This window comes from Ranitomeya variabilis, chromosome 4, assembly GCF_051348905.1.
Source record: "Ranitomeya variabilis isolate aRanVar5 chromosome 4, aRanVar5.hap1, whole genome shotgun sequence".
NCBI classification, from domain to species: domain Eukaryota; kingdom Metazoa; phylum Chordata; class Amphibia; order Anura; family Dendrobatidae; genus Ranitomeya; species Ranitomeya variabilis.
In genome coordinates this window covers 738,069,600-738,085,637 of record NC_135235.1, presented here as the reverse complement: position 1 = coordinate 738,085,637, position 16,038 = coordinate 738,069,600, and the positions used below count along the sequence as shown (strand labels likewise).

The following is a 16,038-nucleotide window of genomic DNA, read 5'->3' as shown; positions in this document are numbered from 1 at the left end:
GCTCTGCCGCAGAAGGTAACTGTATCAGCTCGTATCTGTATCAGCGTAGCTCCGGGTGGGCCCCCTCTGAGCAGTGGGCCCAGGGCGATGGCCCCCTCTGCCCCCCCGGTAGCTACGCTACTGGTTGTAGATGACGAGGAAAAAGCTAATATATTAAACTCCTTCTTCTCCATGGTATTCACGGTAGAAATAAAATGCTAGGTGAAATGCCGAGAGACAAGAAAATCCTATATTAAGGGTCATCAATCTAACCCAAGAAGAGGTGAGAAACCGGGTAAATAAGATTAAAATAGATAAATCTCCGGGTCCGGATGGCATACACCCAGGAGTACTAAGAGAACTAAGTAATGTAATAGACAAACCATTATTTCTTATTTTTAGGGACTCTATAGTGACGGGGTCTGTTCCGCAGGACTGGCACATAGCAAATGTGGTACCAATATTCAGAAAGGTCTCTAAAAGTGAACCTGGAAATTATAGGCCAGTAAGTCTAACCTCTACTGTTGGTAAAATATTTGAAGGGTTTCTGAAGGATGTTATTCTGGATTATCTCAATGAGAATAACTGTTTAACTCCATATCAGCATGGGTTTATGAGGAATCGCTCCTGTCAAACCAATCTAATCAGTTTTTATGAAGAGGTAAGCTATAGGCTGGACTACGGTGAGTCATTGGACGTGGTATATCTTGATTTTTCCAAAGCGTTTGATACCGTGCCGCACAAGAGGTTGGTACACAAAATGAGAATGCTGGGTCTGGGGGAAAATGTGTGTAAATGGGTAAGTAACTGGCTTAGTGATAGAAAGCAGAGGGTGGTTATAAATGGTAGATTCTCTAATTGGGTCGCTGTGACCAGTGGGGTACCGCAGGGGTCAGTGTTGGGACCTATTCTCCACAACATATTCATTAACCCCTTTCTGTCATTAGACGTACTATTCCGTCCATGTGGGGTGGGCCCTACTTCCCAAGGACGGAATAGTACGTCATACGCGATCGGCGGCGCTCACGGGGGGAGCGCGGCCGATCGCGGCCGGGTGTCAGCTGCATATCGCAGCTGACATCCGGCACTATGTGCCAGGAGCGGTCACGGACCGCCCCCGGCACATTAACCCCCGGCACACCGCGATCAAACATGATCGCGATGTGCCGGCGGTGCAGGGAAGCATCGCGCAGGGAGGGGGCTCCCTGCGGGCTTCCCTGAGCCCCCCGCAGCAACGCGATGTGATCGCGTTGCTGCGAGGGTCTTACCTCCCTCCCTGCCTGCTCCAGACCCGGATCCAAGATGGCCGCAGATCCGGGTCCTGCAGGGAGGGAGGTGGCTTCACAGAAGCCTGCTCAGAGCAGGCACTGTGAAGCAGCCTGCACTTCTCGCAGATCGGTGATCTGTCAGAGTGCTATGCAAACTGACAGATCACCGATCTGTATTGTCCCCCCCTGGGGCAAAGTAAAAAAGTAAAAAAAAATTTTTCCAAATGTGTAAAAAAAAATAATAAAAAAATATTCCAAAATAATGAAAAAAAAAAAAAATATTATTCCCATAAATACATTTCTTTATATAAATAAAATAAAACAAACAATAAAAGTACACATATTTAGTATCGCCGCGTCCGTAACGACCCGACCTATAAAACTGGCCCACTAGTTAACCCCTTCAGTAAACACCGTAAGAAAAAAAAAAAAAACGAGGCAAAAAACAACGCTTTATTATCATACCGCCGAACAAAAAGTGGAATAACACGCGATCAAAAAGACTGATATAAATAACCATGGTACCGCTGAAAACGTCATCTTGTCCCGCAAAAAACGAGCCGCCATACAGCATCATCAGCAAAAAAATAAAAAAGTTATAGTCCTGAGAATAAAGCGATACCAAAATAATTATTTTTTCTATAAAATAGTTTTTATCGTATAAAAGCGCCAAAACATAAAAAAAAGATATAAATGAGATATCGCTGTAATCGTACTGACCCGACGAATAAAACTGCTTTATCAATTTTACCAAACGCGGAACGGTATAAACGCCTCCCCAAAAAGAAATTCATGAATAGCTGGTTTTTGATCACTCTGCCTCACAAAAATCGGAATAAAAAGCGATCAAAAAATGTCACGTGTCCGAAAATGTTACCAATAAAAACGTCAACGCATCCCGCAAAAAACAAGATCTCACATGACTCTGTGGACTCAAATATGGAAAAATTACAGCTCTCAAAATGTGGTAACGCAAAAAATATTTTTTGCAATGAAAAGCGTCTTTCAGTGTGTGACGGCTGCTAATCATAAAAATCCGCTAAATAACCCGCTATAAAAGTAAATCAAACCCCCCTTCATCACCCCCTTAGTTAGGGAAAAATAAAAAAATTAAAAAATGTATTTATTTCCATTTTCCCATTAGGGTTAGGGTTAGGGCTAGAGTTAGGACTAGAGTTAGGGCTAGCGTTATTGCTAGGGTTAGGGCTAGGGTTGGGGCTAGGGTTGGGGCTACAGTTAGGGTTGGGTCTAAAGATAGGGTTAGGGTTTGGATTACATTTACGGTTGGGAATAGGGTTGGGTGTGTCTGGGTTAGAGGAGTGGTTAGGGTTACTGTTGGGATTAGGGTAAGGGGTGTGTTTGGATTAGGGTTTCAGTTATAATTGGGGGGTTTCCACTGTTTAGGCACATTAGGGGCTTTCCAAACGGGATATGGCATCCGATCTGAATTCCAGCCAATTCTGCGTTGAAAAAGGAAAACAGTGCTCCTTCCCTTCCGAGCTCTCCCGTGTGCCCAAACAGGGGTTTACCCCAACATATGGGGTATCAGCGTACTCAGGACAAATTGGACATCATCTTTTGGGGTCCAATTTCTCCTGCAAAACTGGGGGCCAAAAAATAAGTTTTGTGGGAAAAAAAAGATTTTTTATTTTCACGGCTCTGCGTTGTAAACTGTAGTGAAACACTTGGGGGTTCAAAGTTCTCACAACACATCTAGATAAGTTCCTTGGGGGGGTCTAATTTCCGATATGGGGTCACTTGTGGGGGGTTTGTACTGTTTGCGTACATCAGGGGCTCTGCAAATGCAACGTGACGCCTGCAGACCAATCCATTTAAGTCTGCATTCCAAATGGCGCTCCTTCCCTTCCGAGCTCTGTCATGCGCCCAAACAGTGGTTCCCCCCCACATATGGGGTATCAGCATACTCAGGACAAATTAGACAACAACTTTTTGGGTCCAATTTATCCTGATACCCTTGTGAAAATACAAAACTGGGGGCTAAAAAAATCATTTTTGTGAAAAAAAAAAAGAATTTTTATTTTCACGGCTCTGCGCTATAAACTGTAGTGAAACACTTGGGGGTTCAAAGTTCTCACAACACATCTAGATAAGTTCCTTGGGGGGTCTAGTTTCCAATATGGGGTCACTTGTGGGGGGTTTGTACTGTTTGGGTACATCAGGGGCTCTGCAAATGCAACGTGACGCCTGCAAACCAATCCATTTAAGTCTGCATTCCAAATGGCGCTCCTTCCCTTCCGAGCTCTGTCATGCGCCCAAACAGTGGTTCCCCCCCACATATCGGGTATCAGCATACTCAGGACAAATTGGACAACAAATTTTGGGGTCCAATTTATCCTGTTACCCTTGTGAAAATACAAAACTGGGGGCTAAAAAATCATTTTTGTGAAAAAAAAAAAGAATTTATTTTCACGGCTCTGCGTTATAAACTGTAGTGAAACACTTGGGGGTTCAAAGCTCTCAAAACACATCTAGATAAGTTCCTTAGGGGGTCTACTTTCCAAAATGGTGTCACTTGTGGGGGTTTTTAATGTTTAGGCACATCAGGGGCTCTGCAAACGCAACATGGCATCCCATCTTAATTCCAGTCAATTTTGCATTGAAAAGTAAAATAGCGCTCCTTCCCTTCCGAGCTCTGCTATGCGCCCAAACAGTGGTTTACCCCCACATATGGGGTATCGTCGTACTCAGGACAAATTGCACAACAACTGTTGTGCTCTAATTTCTTCTCTTACCCTTGGGGAAATAAAAAAATGGGGGCGAAAAGATCATTTTTGTGAAAAAATATGATTTTTTATTTTTACGGCTCTGCATTATAAACTTCTGTGAAGCACTTGTTGGGTCAAAGTGCTCACCACACATCTAGATAAGTTCCTTAGGGGGTCTACTTTCCAAAATGGTGTCACTTGTGGGGGGTTTCAATGTTTAGGCACATCAGGAGCTCTCCAAACGCAACATGACGTCCCATCTCAATTCCAGTCAATTTTGCATTGAAAAGTCAAATGGCGCTCCTTCCCTTCCGAGCTCTGCCCTGCGCCCAAACAATGGTTTACACCCACATATGGGGTATCAGCGTACTCAGGACAAATTGCACAACAATTTTTGGGGTCCAATTTCTTCTCTTACCCTTGGGAAAATAAAAAATTGGGGGCGAAAAGATCATTTTTGTGAAAAAATATGATTTTTTATTTTTACGGCTCTGCATTATAAACTTCTGTGAAGCACTTGTTGGGTCAAAGTGCTCACCACACATCTAGATAAGTTCCTTAGGGGGTCTACTTTCCAAAATGGTGTCACTTGTGGGGGGTTTCAATGTTTAGGCACATCAGGGGCTCTCCAAATGCAACATGGCGTCCCATCTCAATTCCAGTCAATTTTGCATTGAAAAGTCAAATGGCGCTCCTTTCCTTCCGAGCTCTGCCATGCGCCCAAACAGTGGATTACCCCCACATATGGGGTATCAGCATACTCAGGACAAATTGTACAACAAATTTTGGGGTCTATTTTCTCCTGTTACCCTTGGTAAAATAAAACAAATTGGATCTGAAATAAATTTTGTGTGAAAAAAAGTTAAATGTTCATTTTTATTTAAACATTCCAAAAATTCCTGTGAAACACCTGAAGGGTTAATAAACTTCTTGAAAGTGGTTTTGAGTACCTTGAGGGGTGCAGTTTTTAGAATGGTGTCACACTTGGGTATTTTCTATCATATAGACCCCTCAAAATGACTTCAAATGAGATGTGGTCCCTAAAAAAAAATGGTGTTGTAAAAATGAGAAATTGCTGGTCAACTTTTAACCCTTATAACTCCGTCACAAAAAAAAAATTTTGGTTCCAAAATTGTGCTGATGTAAAGTAGACATGTGGGAAATGTTACTTATTAAGTATTTTGCGTGAGATATGTCTGTGATTTAAGGGCATAAAAATTAAAAGTTGGAAAATTGCGAAATTTTCAAAATTTTCGCCAAATATTCGTTTTTTTCACAAATAAACGCAACTTATATCGAAGAAATTTTACCACTATCATGAAGTACAATATGTCACGAGAAAACAATGTCAGAATCGCCAAGATCCGTTGAAGCGTTCCAGAGTTATAACCTCATAAAGGGACAGTGGTCAGAATTGTAAAAATTGGCCCGGTCATTAACGTGCAAACCACCCTTGGGGGTGAAGGGGTTAATGATCTGGTAGAAGGTTTACACAGTAAAATATTGATATTTGCAGATGATACAAAACTATGTAAAGCAGTTAATACAAGAGAAGATAGTATTCTGCCACAGATGGATCTGGATAAGTTGGAAACTTGGGCTGAAAGGTGGCAGATGAAGTTTAACAATGATAAATGTAAGGTTATACACATGGGAAGAAGGAATCAATATCACCATTACACACTGAACGGGAAACCACTGGGTAAATCTGACATGGAGAAAGACTTGGGGATCCTAGTTAATGATAAACTTACCTGGAGCAGCCAGTGCCAGGCAGCAGCTGCCAAGGCAAACTGGATCATGGGGTGCATTAAAAGAGGAGTGGATACACATGATCAGAACATTATACTGCCTCTGTACAAATCCCTGGTTAGACCGCACATGGAGTACTGTGCACAGTTTTGGGCACTGGTGCTCAGGAAGGATATAATGGAACTAGATCGAGTACAAAGGAGGGCAACAAAATTAGTAAGGGGGATGGGGGAACTACAATACCCAGAGATATTAGCAAAATTAGGATTACTTAGTCAAGAAAAAAGACTACTGAGGGGTGATCTAATAACCATGTATAAGTATATAAGAGGACAATACAAATATCTCTCTGAGGATCTGTTTATACCAAGGAAGGTGACGGTCACAAGGGGGCATTCTCTGCGTCTGGAGGAGAGAAGGTTTTTCCACCAACATAGAAGAGGATTCTTTACTGTTAGGGCAGTGAGAATCTGGAATTTCTTGCCTGAGGAGGTGGTGATGGCGAACTCTGTCGAGGGGTTCAAGAGAGGCCTGGATGTCTTCTTGGAGCGTAACAATATTGTATCTTACAGTTATTAGGTTCTTTAGAAGGTCGTAGGCCTGGGGATTTATTCTGGTGGAATATAGTCTGTACTGGATGGACAAATGTCCTTTTTCGGCCTTGCTAACTATTTTACTATGTTACTATGTTAAGTATGCTACTACATTATAAAATGCACATTCCAGGTAACAGTAGATTAGTTCCAAAAAGGAGGCACTTGTTGGGCATTGCCACTGTTTAGGCACATTTAGATACATTCCTTAAGGGGTCTAGTTTCCAAAATGAGGTCACTTGTGTTTGTTTGTTTTTTTACTGTTTAGGCATATCAGGGGAACTGCAAACATAACATGACACCCTCAGACAATTCCATCAAAGTCTGCATTCCAAAACGTCACTACTTCTCTTCGGAGCCCAGACGTGTGCCCAAACAGTAGTTTTTTCCCACTTATGGGTATCAATGTACTCAGGACAAAATGTATAAGAACTTTTGGGGTTCAATTCTCCTGCTACCCTTGGGAAAATTAAAATGGGGGCTAAAAGATCATTTTTGTGGGAAAAAAATAGGATTTTTTATTTTCACATCCGGACGTTATAAAATTTAGTTAAACACTTGAGGGTTCAAAGTTTTCACTACACATCTAGATAAGTTCCTTGGGGGCTCTAGTTTCCAAAATGGGGTCACTTGTGGGGGATTTCCACTGTCTAGGCACATCAGGGGCTCTGCAAACACGACATGGCATCCGAACACAATTCCAGCCAATTTTGTGTTGAAAAAGCCAAACGGCGCTCCTTCCCTTCTGAGCTCTGCCATGCGCCTAAACAGTGGTTTTTTCCTATATATTGGGTATTGGCATATTCAGGAGAAATTGCATTATACAGTGGTGTTCAAAAGTCCTGCATAGGCGTGAAGAAAACTATATGTTTCATACTTCTGCAGCTCTACAGTGAAACTGGTGGAACATATATGTTTTTGTAATCCCTCATTGTTTGCCATACTCATTTTTGAATGTCCCAAGTGTATAAATTGTTATGGTATGCGCATTTTTGATAATTTTTTTTACAGCATAACCATACCTACACCAGTACAGTGTGTAGAATAGTGAACAGGTTTCTAAGTTCATTAACTTCCAATGCAAGTTCACACAGACTTAAATTTTACTTTTTAAGATGTATTATTTTTTATTTAATTCAGAGTCCTGAAAAGGGCCTTTTGAGTGCATCTTTAGCTTCTAATACTTTATTGGCCAGCCTTTGCTCTTGAGCACCAGCTTGCATCTCTGTGGCATTGAGTGAACAAGCTTCTGCAGATGTTCACGAGTGATGATGTGGTTCCAGGCCTGTATCAGAGCCTCAATCAACTCACTCTTGGTCCTTGGCTGTTTTCTAGATATCTCTAATGATACCTTGTGCCACAAATTTTCAATTGGATTGAGGTCCGGGGACTGAGCTGGCCAGTCAATAGTAGCCACCTTGTTCTTCCAACACCATTGGCTGCCATACAGCCCCAGACCATTACTTTCATTACATGTTTCACAGAGAAGCTCAAACACTCTGGCTTGTACTCTTCATGTGGGAACCTTCTCACATAAGACTTGCCATCATTTCCTTAAATGCAAAAAGTGCTTTCATCACTAATTAGCACTTTTTCCCACTCCTCCTTCCTCCATTTTAAATATTTCAATGCCCACAGTTTTCTCCTTTGTCTTTGTATGGCTGTCATCAATGGCTTCTTTCGGGCCTTGCACCCTTTCAATCCTGCTTCCAAACATCTCTTCCTAACAGTTGATGTTGCTACCTCAATATTGCACTTTTCTTGCCATTCTCGCAGAAGCTGAGGAGAGGTGAGCTTTCGATTGGCAAGGGATGTTCTTATCAGTACTCTATCCTCCCTTTTAGTTGACTTTCTGGGCCGACCAGATCTGGGCCTGTCCTGGGTAATTCCAAGCTGCTTATGTTTCTGCAAAATTCTTACGACTATACTCTGATTACAGCCGACCTTCCTTGCGATCTGGGGGCCAGTATAACCCTCTTCATGTAGCACCACAACTCGCACACGATCCTCCGCTGACAAAAATCTGAAGGCCCCCATCATAAAACTCTACAGTATGATTCACTAGATAGACCAACAGATAAAACAAACAAACAAAGCAGCAGATGTGATGCAATGTAATGCAATGTGATTGGCTGCCATATCCAGGTTATGATTGGTCACAAGAACCTCATCTGTGATTGGCTAATTTTGGATCTGAAGCTGTACAATATATAGTTGTGCTTTCAATTCCCATATTGTTGCAATAATTTCAGGCAAAACTGCTTCAAAAGCTAAAAATATTACAGGGAGAGAATGCAAAATTGTATTCTGAACAAAACCATATATAATATGTCATATTAGCATCGAAGATATTCGACAGAAAACGTTTAAAACTTGAAAAATCAATTTATCCTATGCCTATGCAGGACTTTTGAACACCACTGTAAGTTTTGGGGTTATTTTTTTCCTGTTACCCTTGTGAAATTAACAAAAAAATAGTCTTAAGTTACATTATAGTAAAAAAGTTAAATGTTAATTTTTCCTTCCACATTCCATTAATTACTGTGAAGCACCTGAAGGGTTAATAAACTTCTTGAATGTGGTTTTGATCAGCTTCACGGGTGTAGTTTTTATAATGGTGTCACTTTTGGGTATTTCCTGCCATATAGGCCCCTCAAATTGACTTCAAATGTGAGGTGGTCCCTAAAAAAATGGTTTTGTAAATTTTGTTGTAAAAATGAGAAATCGCTGTTCAACTTATAACTGCCTAATAAAAAAAAATTGTTTCCAAAATTGTGCTGATCTAAAGTAGACATGTGGGAAATGTTATTTATTAACTATTTTGTATAACATATTTTTCTGTTTTAAGGGCATAAAGATTCAAATTTGAAAATTGCTTAATTTTCCAAATTTTCTCCAAATTTCCATTTTTACACAAACAGAAGTTATAAGAAAAATTTTTTTTACCATCAACGTGAAGTTCAGTAGGCCACGAAAAAACACCACGAAGAATTCCAGAGTTAGTAGCTCATAAAGGGACAGTGGTCAAAATTGTAAAAATTGGCCCGTCAAAAAATTCTCACAGCTGACACCGACACTAAGTGCCAGGATCGGTCACAGATGGCTCCCGGCACTTTAACCCTTGAAACACTGCGATCAAACATGATCATAGCGTTCCGGAGCCGGAACAGGGGCTGACAGCCCCTCTGACTTTGGATCGGAGACCCCGCCGCACGCCGTGGGATCCCGATCGCTGCCATGGAGACATCTGGGTCTCCAAAGCTGAGAGACTTCCTGTCTTACGCAGTGATGAACAGGAAGTATCTCAGGTCAGTGTAAAATACATGCAGCGGTGACAGCTTCTATAACATGCAGATCTGCATGCTATAGAAGCGATCAGCCTGCACAAAATGAGTGTCCCATAGTGGGACACAGTGTAAAAGTAAGAATTAATTTTTTTTATTAAATAATTGTAAAAATATGTTTAAAAAAAAATCAATACATTCTATAAAATAAATATTTGAAGAAAAATGTAACAATAAAAGTACACATATTTGGTATCACCGCCGTCCGTAATGACCCACCCTATAATACTATGCCACTAGTTAACCCCTTTAGTGAACACCATAAAAAGGCAAAAATCAATGCTTTATCATACCGCCAAACAAAAAGTGGAATAACACGCGATCAAAAAGACGGATATAAATAAACATGGTACGGCTGAAAACGTCATCTTGTCCCGCAAAAAGCCCCCAAACAGCTCCATCACCGGAAAAACAAAAATGTTACAGCTCTGAGTAAAGCCGTGCAAAAATAATTATTTTTTATATAAAATAGTTTTTATTGTGTAAAGGCGCCAAAACATAAAAAAAAAAATGAGGTATCACTGTAATCGTACTGACCCAAAGATTAAAACTGCTTTGTCAATTTTACTGCACGTGGAACAGTGTAAATGCCCTCCCAAAAGAAATTCATGAATTGATGGTTTTTTTTTACAATTAAAAGCGTCTTTTAGTTTGTGACAGCTGCCAAACATAAAAACCTGCTATAAAAGCAAGCTATAAATAGTAAATCAAACTCCTCTTCATCACCCTCTAAGTTAGGGAAAAATAATAAAATAAAAAAATTTATTTCCATTTTCCCATTAGGCTTTGGGTTAGGGTTATGGTTTGGGGTTTGGGTTAGGGCTAAAGTTAGGGTTGCAATTGGGGTTAGGGTTGGGATTAGGTTTCTGGTTAGAGTTATGGTTAGGGTTGTGATTAGGGTTAGGGGGGTGTTGGGGTTAGGGTTGGAGTTAGAATTGGAAGGTTTCCACTGTTTAGGCACATCAGGGGCTCTCCAAACGTGACATGGCGTCCGATCTCAATTCTAGCCAATTTTGCATTGAAAAGTCAAATGGCGCTCCTTCCCTTTCGAGCTCTGCCATGCCAACACTGGTTTACCCCCACATATGGGATATCAGTGTACTCAGGACCAATTTTACAATAAGTTTTGGGGTCGAGTTTCTCCTGGCACCATTGGTAAAATGAAACAAATTGGATCTGAAATACATTTTTTGTGAAAAAAATTTAAATGTTCTTTTTTTTTTTTAAAACATTCCAAAAATTCCTGTGAAGCACCTGAAGGGCTAATAAACTTCTTGAATGTGGTTTTGAGAACCTTGAGGGGTGCAGTTTTCAGAAAGGTGTCACTTTTGGGTATTTTCTATCATATAGACCCCTCAAAGTGTTGTAAAAATGAGAAATCGCTGTTCAACTTTTAAGACTTTTAACTCACTAAGGCTAGGTTCACATTGCGTTAGTGCGATCCTTTAAATCCGCGGATTTGCCACGGATTTACCATGGTTTTTGTGCGGATTCCACCTGCAGTTTTACACCTGCGGAATCCTATTGAGAAGCAGCTGTAAACCGCTGCAGAATCCGCACAAAAAATTGACATGATGCGGAAAAAAACAACGCTGCGTTTCCAAACGTTTTTTACCGCAGTATGTACACTGCGGATTTTGTTTTCCATACGTTTCCATGGTACTGTACAATGCATGGAAAACGGCTACAAATCCGCTGCAGATCCGCAGCAGATCCACAGCAAAATCCATAAGGTGTGCACATAGCCTAATAATGTGGAAACCTGTTTTTCCACCGACAGATGATGGACCTGAGTGGGGACTTTTTTTCAGAGGACTAGAGTTTTTATTGGTATTATTTTTGCTTACAATACAGTTTGGTGGCTTTTTATTCGATATTTGGGAAGCAGAGTGAACAAACAGTTGAGCACTACGATCTACTCGTGCATCTTATGAGGTTTTCTATTAGCCTATGAACTGTCATTGTCTTGGTAGATCAATATTTTTACATAACTTGCTATTTTTGCAGCCAGTTTAAGTAGAAATGTTCTAAGATATAAGTCAAAGATATTATATTAAAAACTAATAATTGATGTTGTTCTTGGCAGATGACTGTACCAGGAGATCAGAGGGACAGATGACATCTTTAATTTTTAAATCAGATGATCTTGAGATTCCACAGGATACAATTAAAGTGATTGCCATTACTCCAGATATACCATCATCCCTTCACAGCAATGATTTATCATCTGATCCTTTCAAACAGGTCCTGTCTTCAGATTCATTACAGACTGCTAAGGAAAATCAAAGTCACAAAGTAAACACTGAAGAACTAACTGCTCATATAGCAAAACATTCATTTTCAGGTTTAGAATATGGAACTAGTTTTCCTTTTGAAAAATCTTTTCTTAAGCATCAAAAAAATCACACAGTAGAAAATAACTATTCTTGTTCCAAGTGTGGGAAATGTTTTAACAAGAAATCAAATCTGGTTAGTCACCAGATAATTCACACAGGGGAGAAGCCATTTTTATGTTCAGAATGTGGGAAATGTTTTAACAAGAAATACAGTCTGGTTATTCACCAGAGAACTCACACAGGGGAGAAGCCATTTTCATGTTCAGAATGTGGGAAATGTTTTACAGATACATCACATCTTATCAAACATCAGAGAACTCACACAGGGGAGAAGCCTTTTTCATGTTCAGAATGTGGAAAATGTTTTACAGTGAAATCATGGCTTATCGAACATCAGCGAACCCACACAGGAGAGAAGCCTTTTTCATGTTCAGAATGTGGGAAATGTTTTAACCGGAAAACGCATCTTGATAGACACCAAAGAACTCACACAGGGGTGAAACCATTTGTATGTTTAGAATGTGGAAAATCTTTTGCAACTAAATCAAATCTTGATTCACATCAGAGAACTCATACAGGGGTGAAGCCATTTCCATGTTCAGAATGTGGGAAATCTTTTGCAGCTAAATCAACTCTTGATACACATCAGAAAACTCACACCGTGGAGAAGCTTTTTTATGTTCAGACTGTTGAAAATGATTCAACCGACAACAACTCCTTGTGATTCCTCATGTTTGGCCTTGTCAAAATAAAAACACTCCTCTTAGCTTCCATGCCAGCATCGTTTCAGTGGTGTCGGGACTCACATTCCCGAGGCTCACGTCAGGTTGTTACATGACATGAGCCCTGCTCTCAATCAGTGCTGGCTGTACTGTCCCCGCCTTTGGATGTATTGAATATCAACTGAAAGTCAGGGCTGTGGCTGCTCCGACTTCCTCATGATTTTCGATATGTCCGAAGGTGGGGATGGTGACACCAGTGCTGATTGGGGGCAGGTTTCACATGATGTAACAACCTCACATGAACCCAGGGATCACAAATACCGACACTGCTGGAAAATGCCACACAGAGAGAACCCATTACCATACCTAGAGTGTGAAAAATGAATTACTGAAAAATCATATTATATGTTATTGACAAATTATACAAAAAGATATAACAGACAGTCGTATAATAAAATGTGAAAGGGAAATTACTTTACAACTTACCATAGTTTTTTGACTATAAGACTGTTATAGAAAACATTAAAATCCATAAAGCAATACCTGCCTATAAGCCCCAAATCAGTAGTGGTCAGATCGCTGACTCCAGCCATGTCATGTTTACTATCTATATGGAAAGGTAAAATGGCGATAAAAAGCATAGCAGCGATCTTGATCTTCTGTGGTCTGCAGGAGTGAAGATATTATTAATGTTGGGAATTTTATAAAATCCTGAAGGGCTGAGAACATCCCACCATCCGGCCCATGTGAGGTCATCAAGGAGGGGTGTCTGGGTGTAACTTAGGTGCTGATAAAAGGTCAAGGCTAATTATGATCTGGGTTCATGCAGAAAGATATATATCAGTGTATGTACGATCCCGTTCACTGGACGTTCCCAATCGCAGTGCTCTCCTTTGCTAAGCCAAATCATCTCTGTGATCACCATAGTAAGTTTCCTGTGTTAATCTTGTTTATTTTATGCACTGCATATGATGTATTGTTTGTCAAAAACATTTTTTTTAAAAAATCAGATAAATTTTTATTGAATTTTTCTACATACAACAAAAGACAACAATCATCCAAACCCCCTCCCCCCTCCTTGTTCCGGACCACATAGCAATTAGCAAGTATCTTATTATATTAATAATCAACATATTTAAGCTGAATATGGCAATCTGTACACTCATGTGCAAATAAACATTATGAAAGATAAGTCCCAAGTCTCCAAGTTCTTTAGATTTCTCCTGAAAAGGGAAGGACATTATGGGAACAGATTTTATATGCTTCACTCCAAGGACCTTAATCTGACATATCTCGCTCGACACAAGTAATAATATTACCCAGCACCCCCAAGTAGACATAATATCCATGCCTTGGTGAATTTTCCAATCCTCCCATATTTTACAGTATTTATACAGGGCTCTCCCCTTTTGATACGTAGGTGGCTCTCTGTCCAACCAGTGTGCTGCTATAATTTTCCTGGCTTGATATAACATTCTTGTGCCAACCTTATGTTTGCATCTTCAGCAACCCCATCCACAAAACCCAAGACACAAACCAGAGGATTTGTAGGAATCACAACCCTAAGGGTATGTGCACACGTTGCAGATTTACCTGCGTATTTTTCTGCACTAAACCCACAGGTCTTGGCAAAAAACGCAGGTGTGATTTTTATGCGTTTTTTGCACATTTTTGATGCGGTTTTGAAAGCTAAATAAAGATGTATTATTGAACAAAAAAAAATTGTGATGTCATGTCTTGTCCAACCTCCTCTTTTACATTTGTCCAACCCACACTCCATTACACACATAGATAGACCTACAGATAGATAGACAGATCGATACATAGACAGAAGGAATGAGATAGATAGATGTAGATAGATATATGGATAGTTAGGCTACTTTCACACATCAGGTTTTCGCCGTCAGGCACAATCCGGCGAGTTTTGAAAAAAACTGATCTGTTTGTGTTTTTTTTTCACCGGATCCGTTTTTTTCTAAGAGTTGTATTAGCGACCGGATTGCGCCAGATGGCCACATGTTTCATCCTATTTTTGCCGGATCTGTAAAAAAAAAAACCTGTTTCCGCCAGACGGAGATAACATACATAGAAAAGTTTTTTCTGTCCGGTGAAAAACCGCGCAGCGACGAATCCAGCAAAAAATGTATGAAACAGATGTGAAATGATGAATCCGGCCTCCGAATTCAGTTTTTCATGAATTTTTTCCATTGAAATCATGCACATTTTCCGTTCTTTCTCTCTAAAAAACGGATCAGTTGCATCAGTTTTTCACTATTTGCAACGGATCCCTTTTTCCACAAATTCACCGGCTCCTGCCCGACGGAAACAAACTGATGTGTGAAAGTAGCCTAACTATCCATATATCTATCTACATCTAGCCATCAGGCCGGATCCGGTGAATTTTTTAAAAAACGGATCCGTTGCAAATAGTGAAAAACTGATGAAACTGATCCGTTTTTGTTTTTTTTTTAGAGAGAGAATGAAAGATGTGCATGATTTCAATGGAAAAAATGCATGAAAAAACGGATTCGGAGGCCGGATTCTTCATTTCACATCTCAGTTTCATACATTTTTCGCCGGATCCGTCGCTGCGTGTTTTTTCGCCGGACAGTAAAACCGTTCTTCTGTACGTTTTCTCCATCCACCGGAAACAGCTTTTCTGACGGATCTGGCAAAAAACCGGATGAAACGTGAGGCCATCTGGCGCAATCCGGCTAATACAACTTTATGAGAAAAAAAGGATCCGGCAGAAAAAAACGGATCCTTTTTTTCAAAACTTGCCGGATTGAGCCTGATGGCAAAAACCTGATGTGTGAAATCAGCCAGATATATGGATAGATACATCTATGTATCTATAGATATATCTATCTACAAATATATCTATAGATAGATATATCCATAGATATAGCAATGCCGATGTTTCTTAATGAGCGTTTAATTAAAAAAAGGAAAAAATGGCGTGGGCTCCCATGCAATTTTCTGCGCCAGAGGGGGAAAGCCAATGCCGGGGGCCAATATTTGTAGCCTGGGAAGGGGTTAATACCCATGGCTCCTCCTAGGCTATGAATATCAGCCCGCAGCTGTCTGCGTAGCCTTTACTGGCTATTAAAATAGGGGGACCCCAAAAAAATGACGTGGGGTCCCTCTATATTTTATAGCCGGAAAGGCTACGCAGACAGCTGCGGTTTGATATTCATAGCCTAGAGAGGGGCCATGGTTATTGGCCCCCCCCCCGGCTACAAATACCAGCACGCAGCCGCCACAGAAATGGCGCATCTGTGAGATGCGCCAATTCTGGCACTTAGCCCCTCTCTTCCC

General features: G+C 40.5%; 1 protein-coding gene across 3 annotated transcripts in view; it reads left to right on the top strand.

Annotated features, from left to right (window-relative positions):
• Nucleotides 1-14,430, top strand: part of LOC143768020 (uncharacterized) — a 72,456-nt gene extending 58,026 nt beyond the window's left edge. For 2 of the 3 annotated variants that reach the window (XM_077256662.1, XM_077256664.1), the window contains one exon: nucleotides 11,749-14,424. In XM_077256662.1, the coding sequence (XP_077112777.1) occupies nucleotides 11,749-12,722 (974 nt within the window). In that variant the 3' untranslated portion in view covers nucleotides 12,723-14,424. Of the gene's footprint in view, nucleotides 1-11,748 lie in introns of all 3 variants that reach the window. The other variant, XM_077256663.1, reaches the window with a different exon arrangement.
• Nucleotides 14,431-16,038: the final 1,608 nt, after the last annotated feature.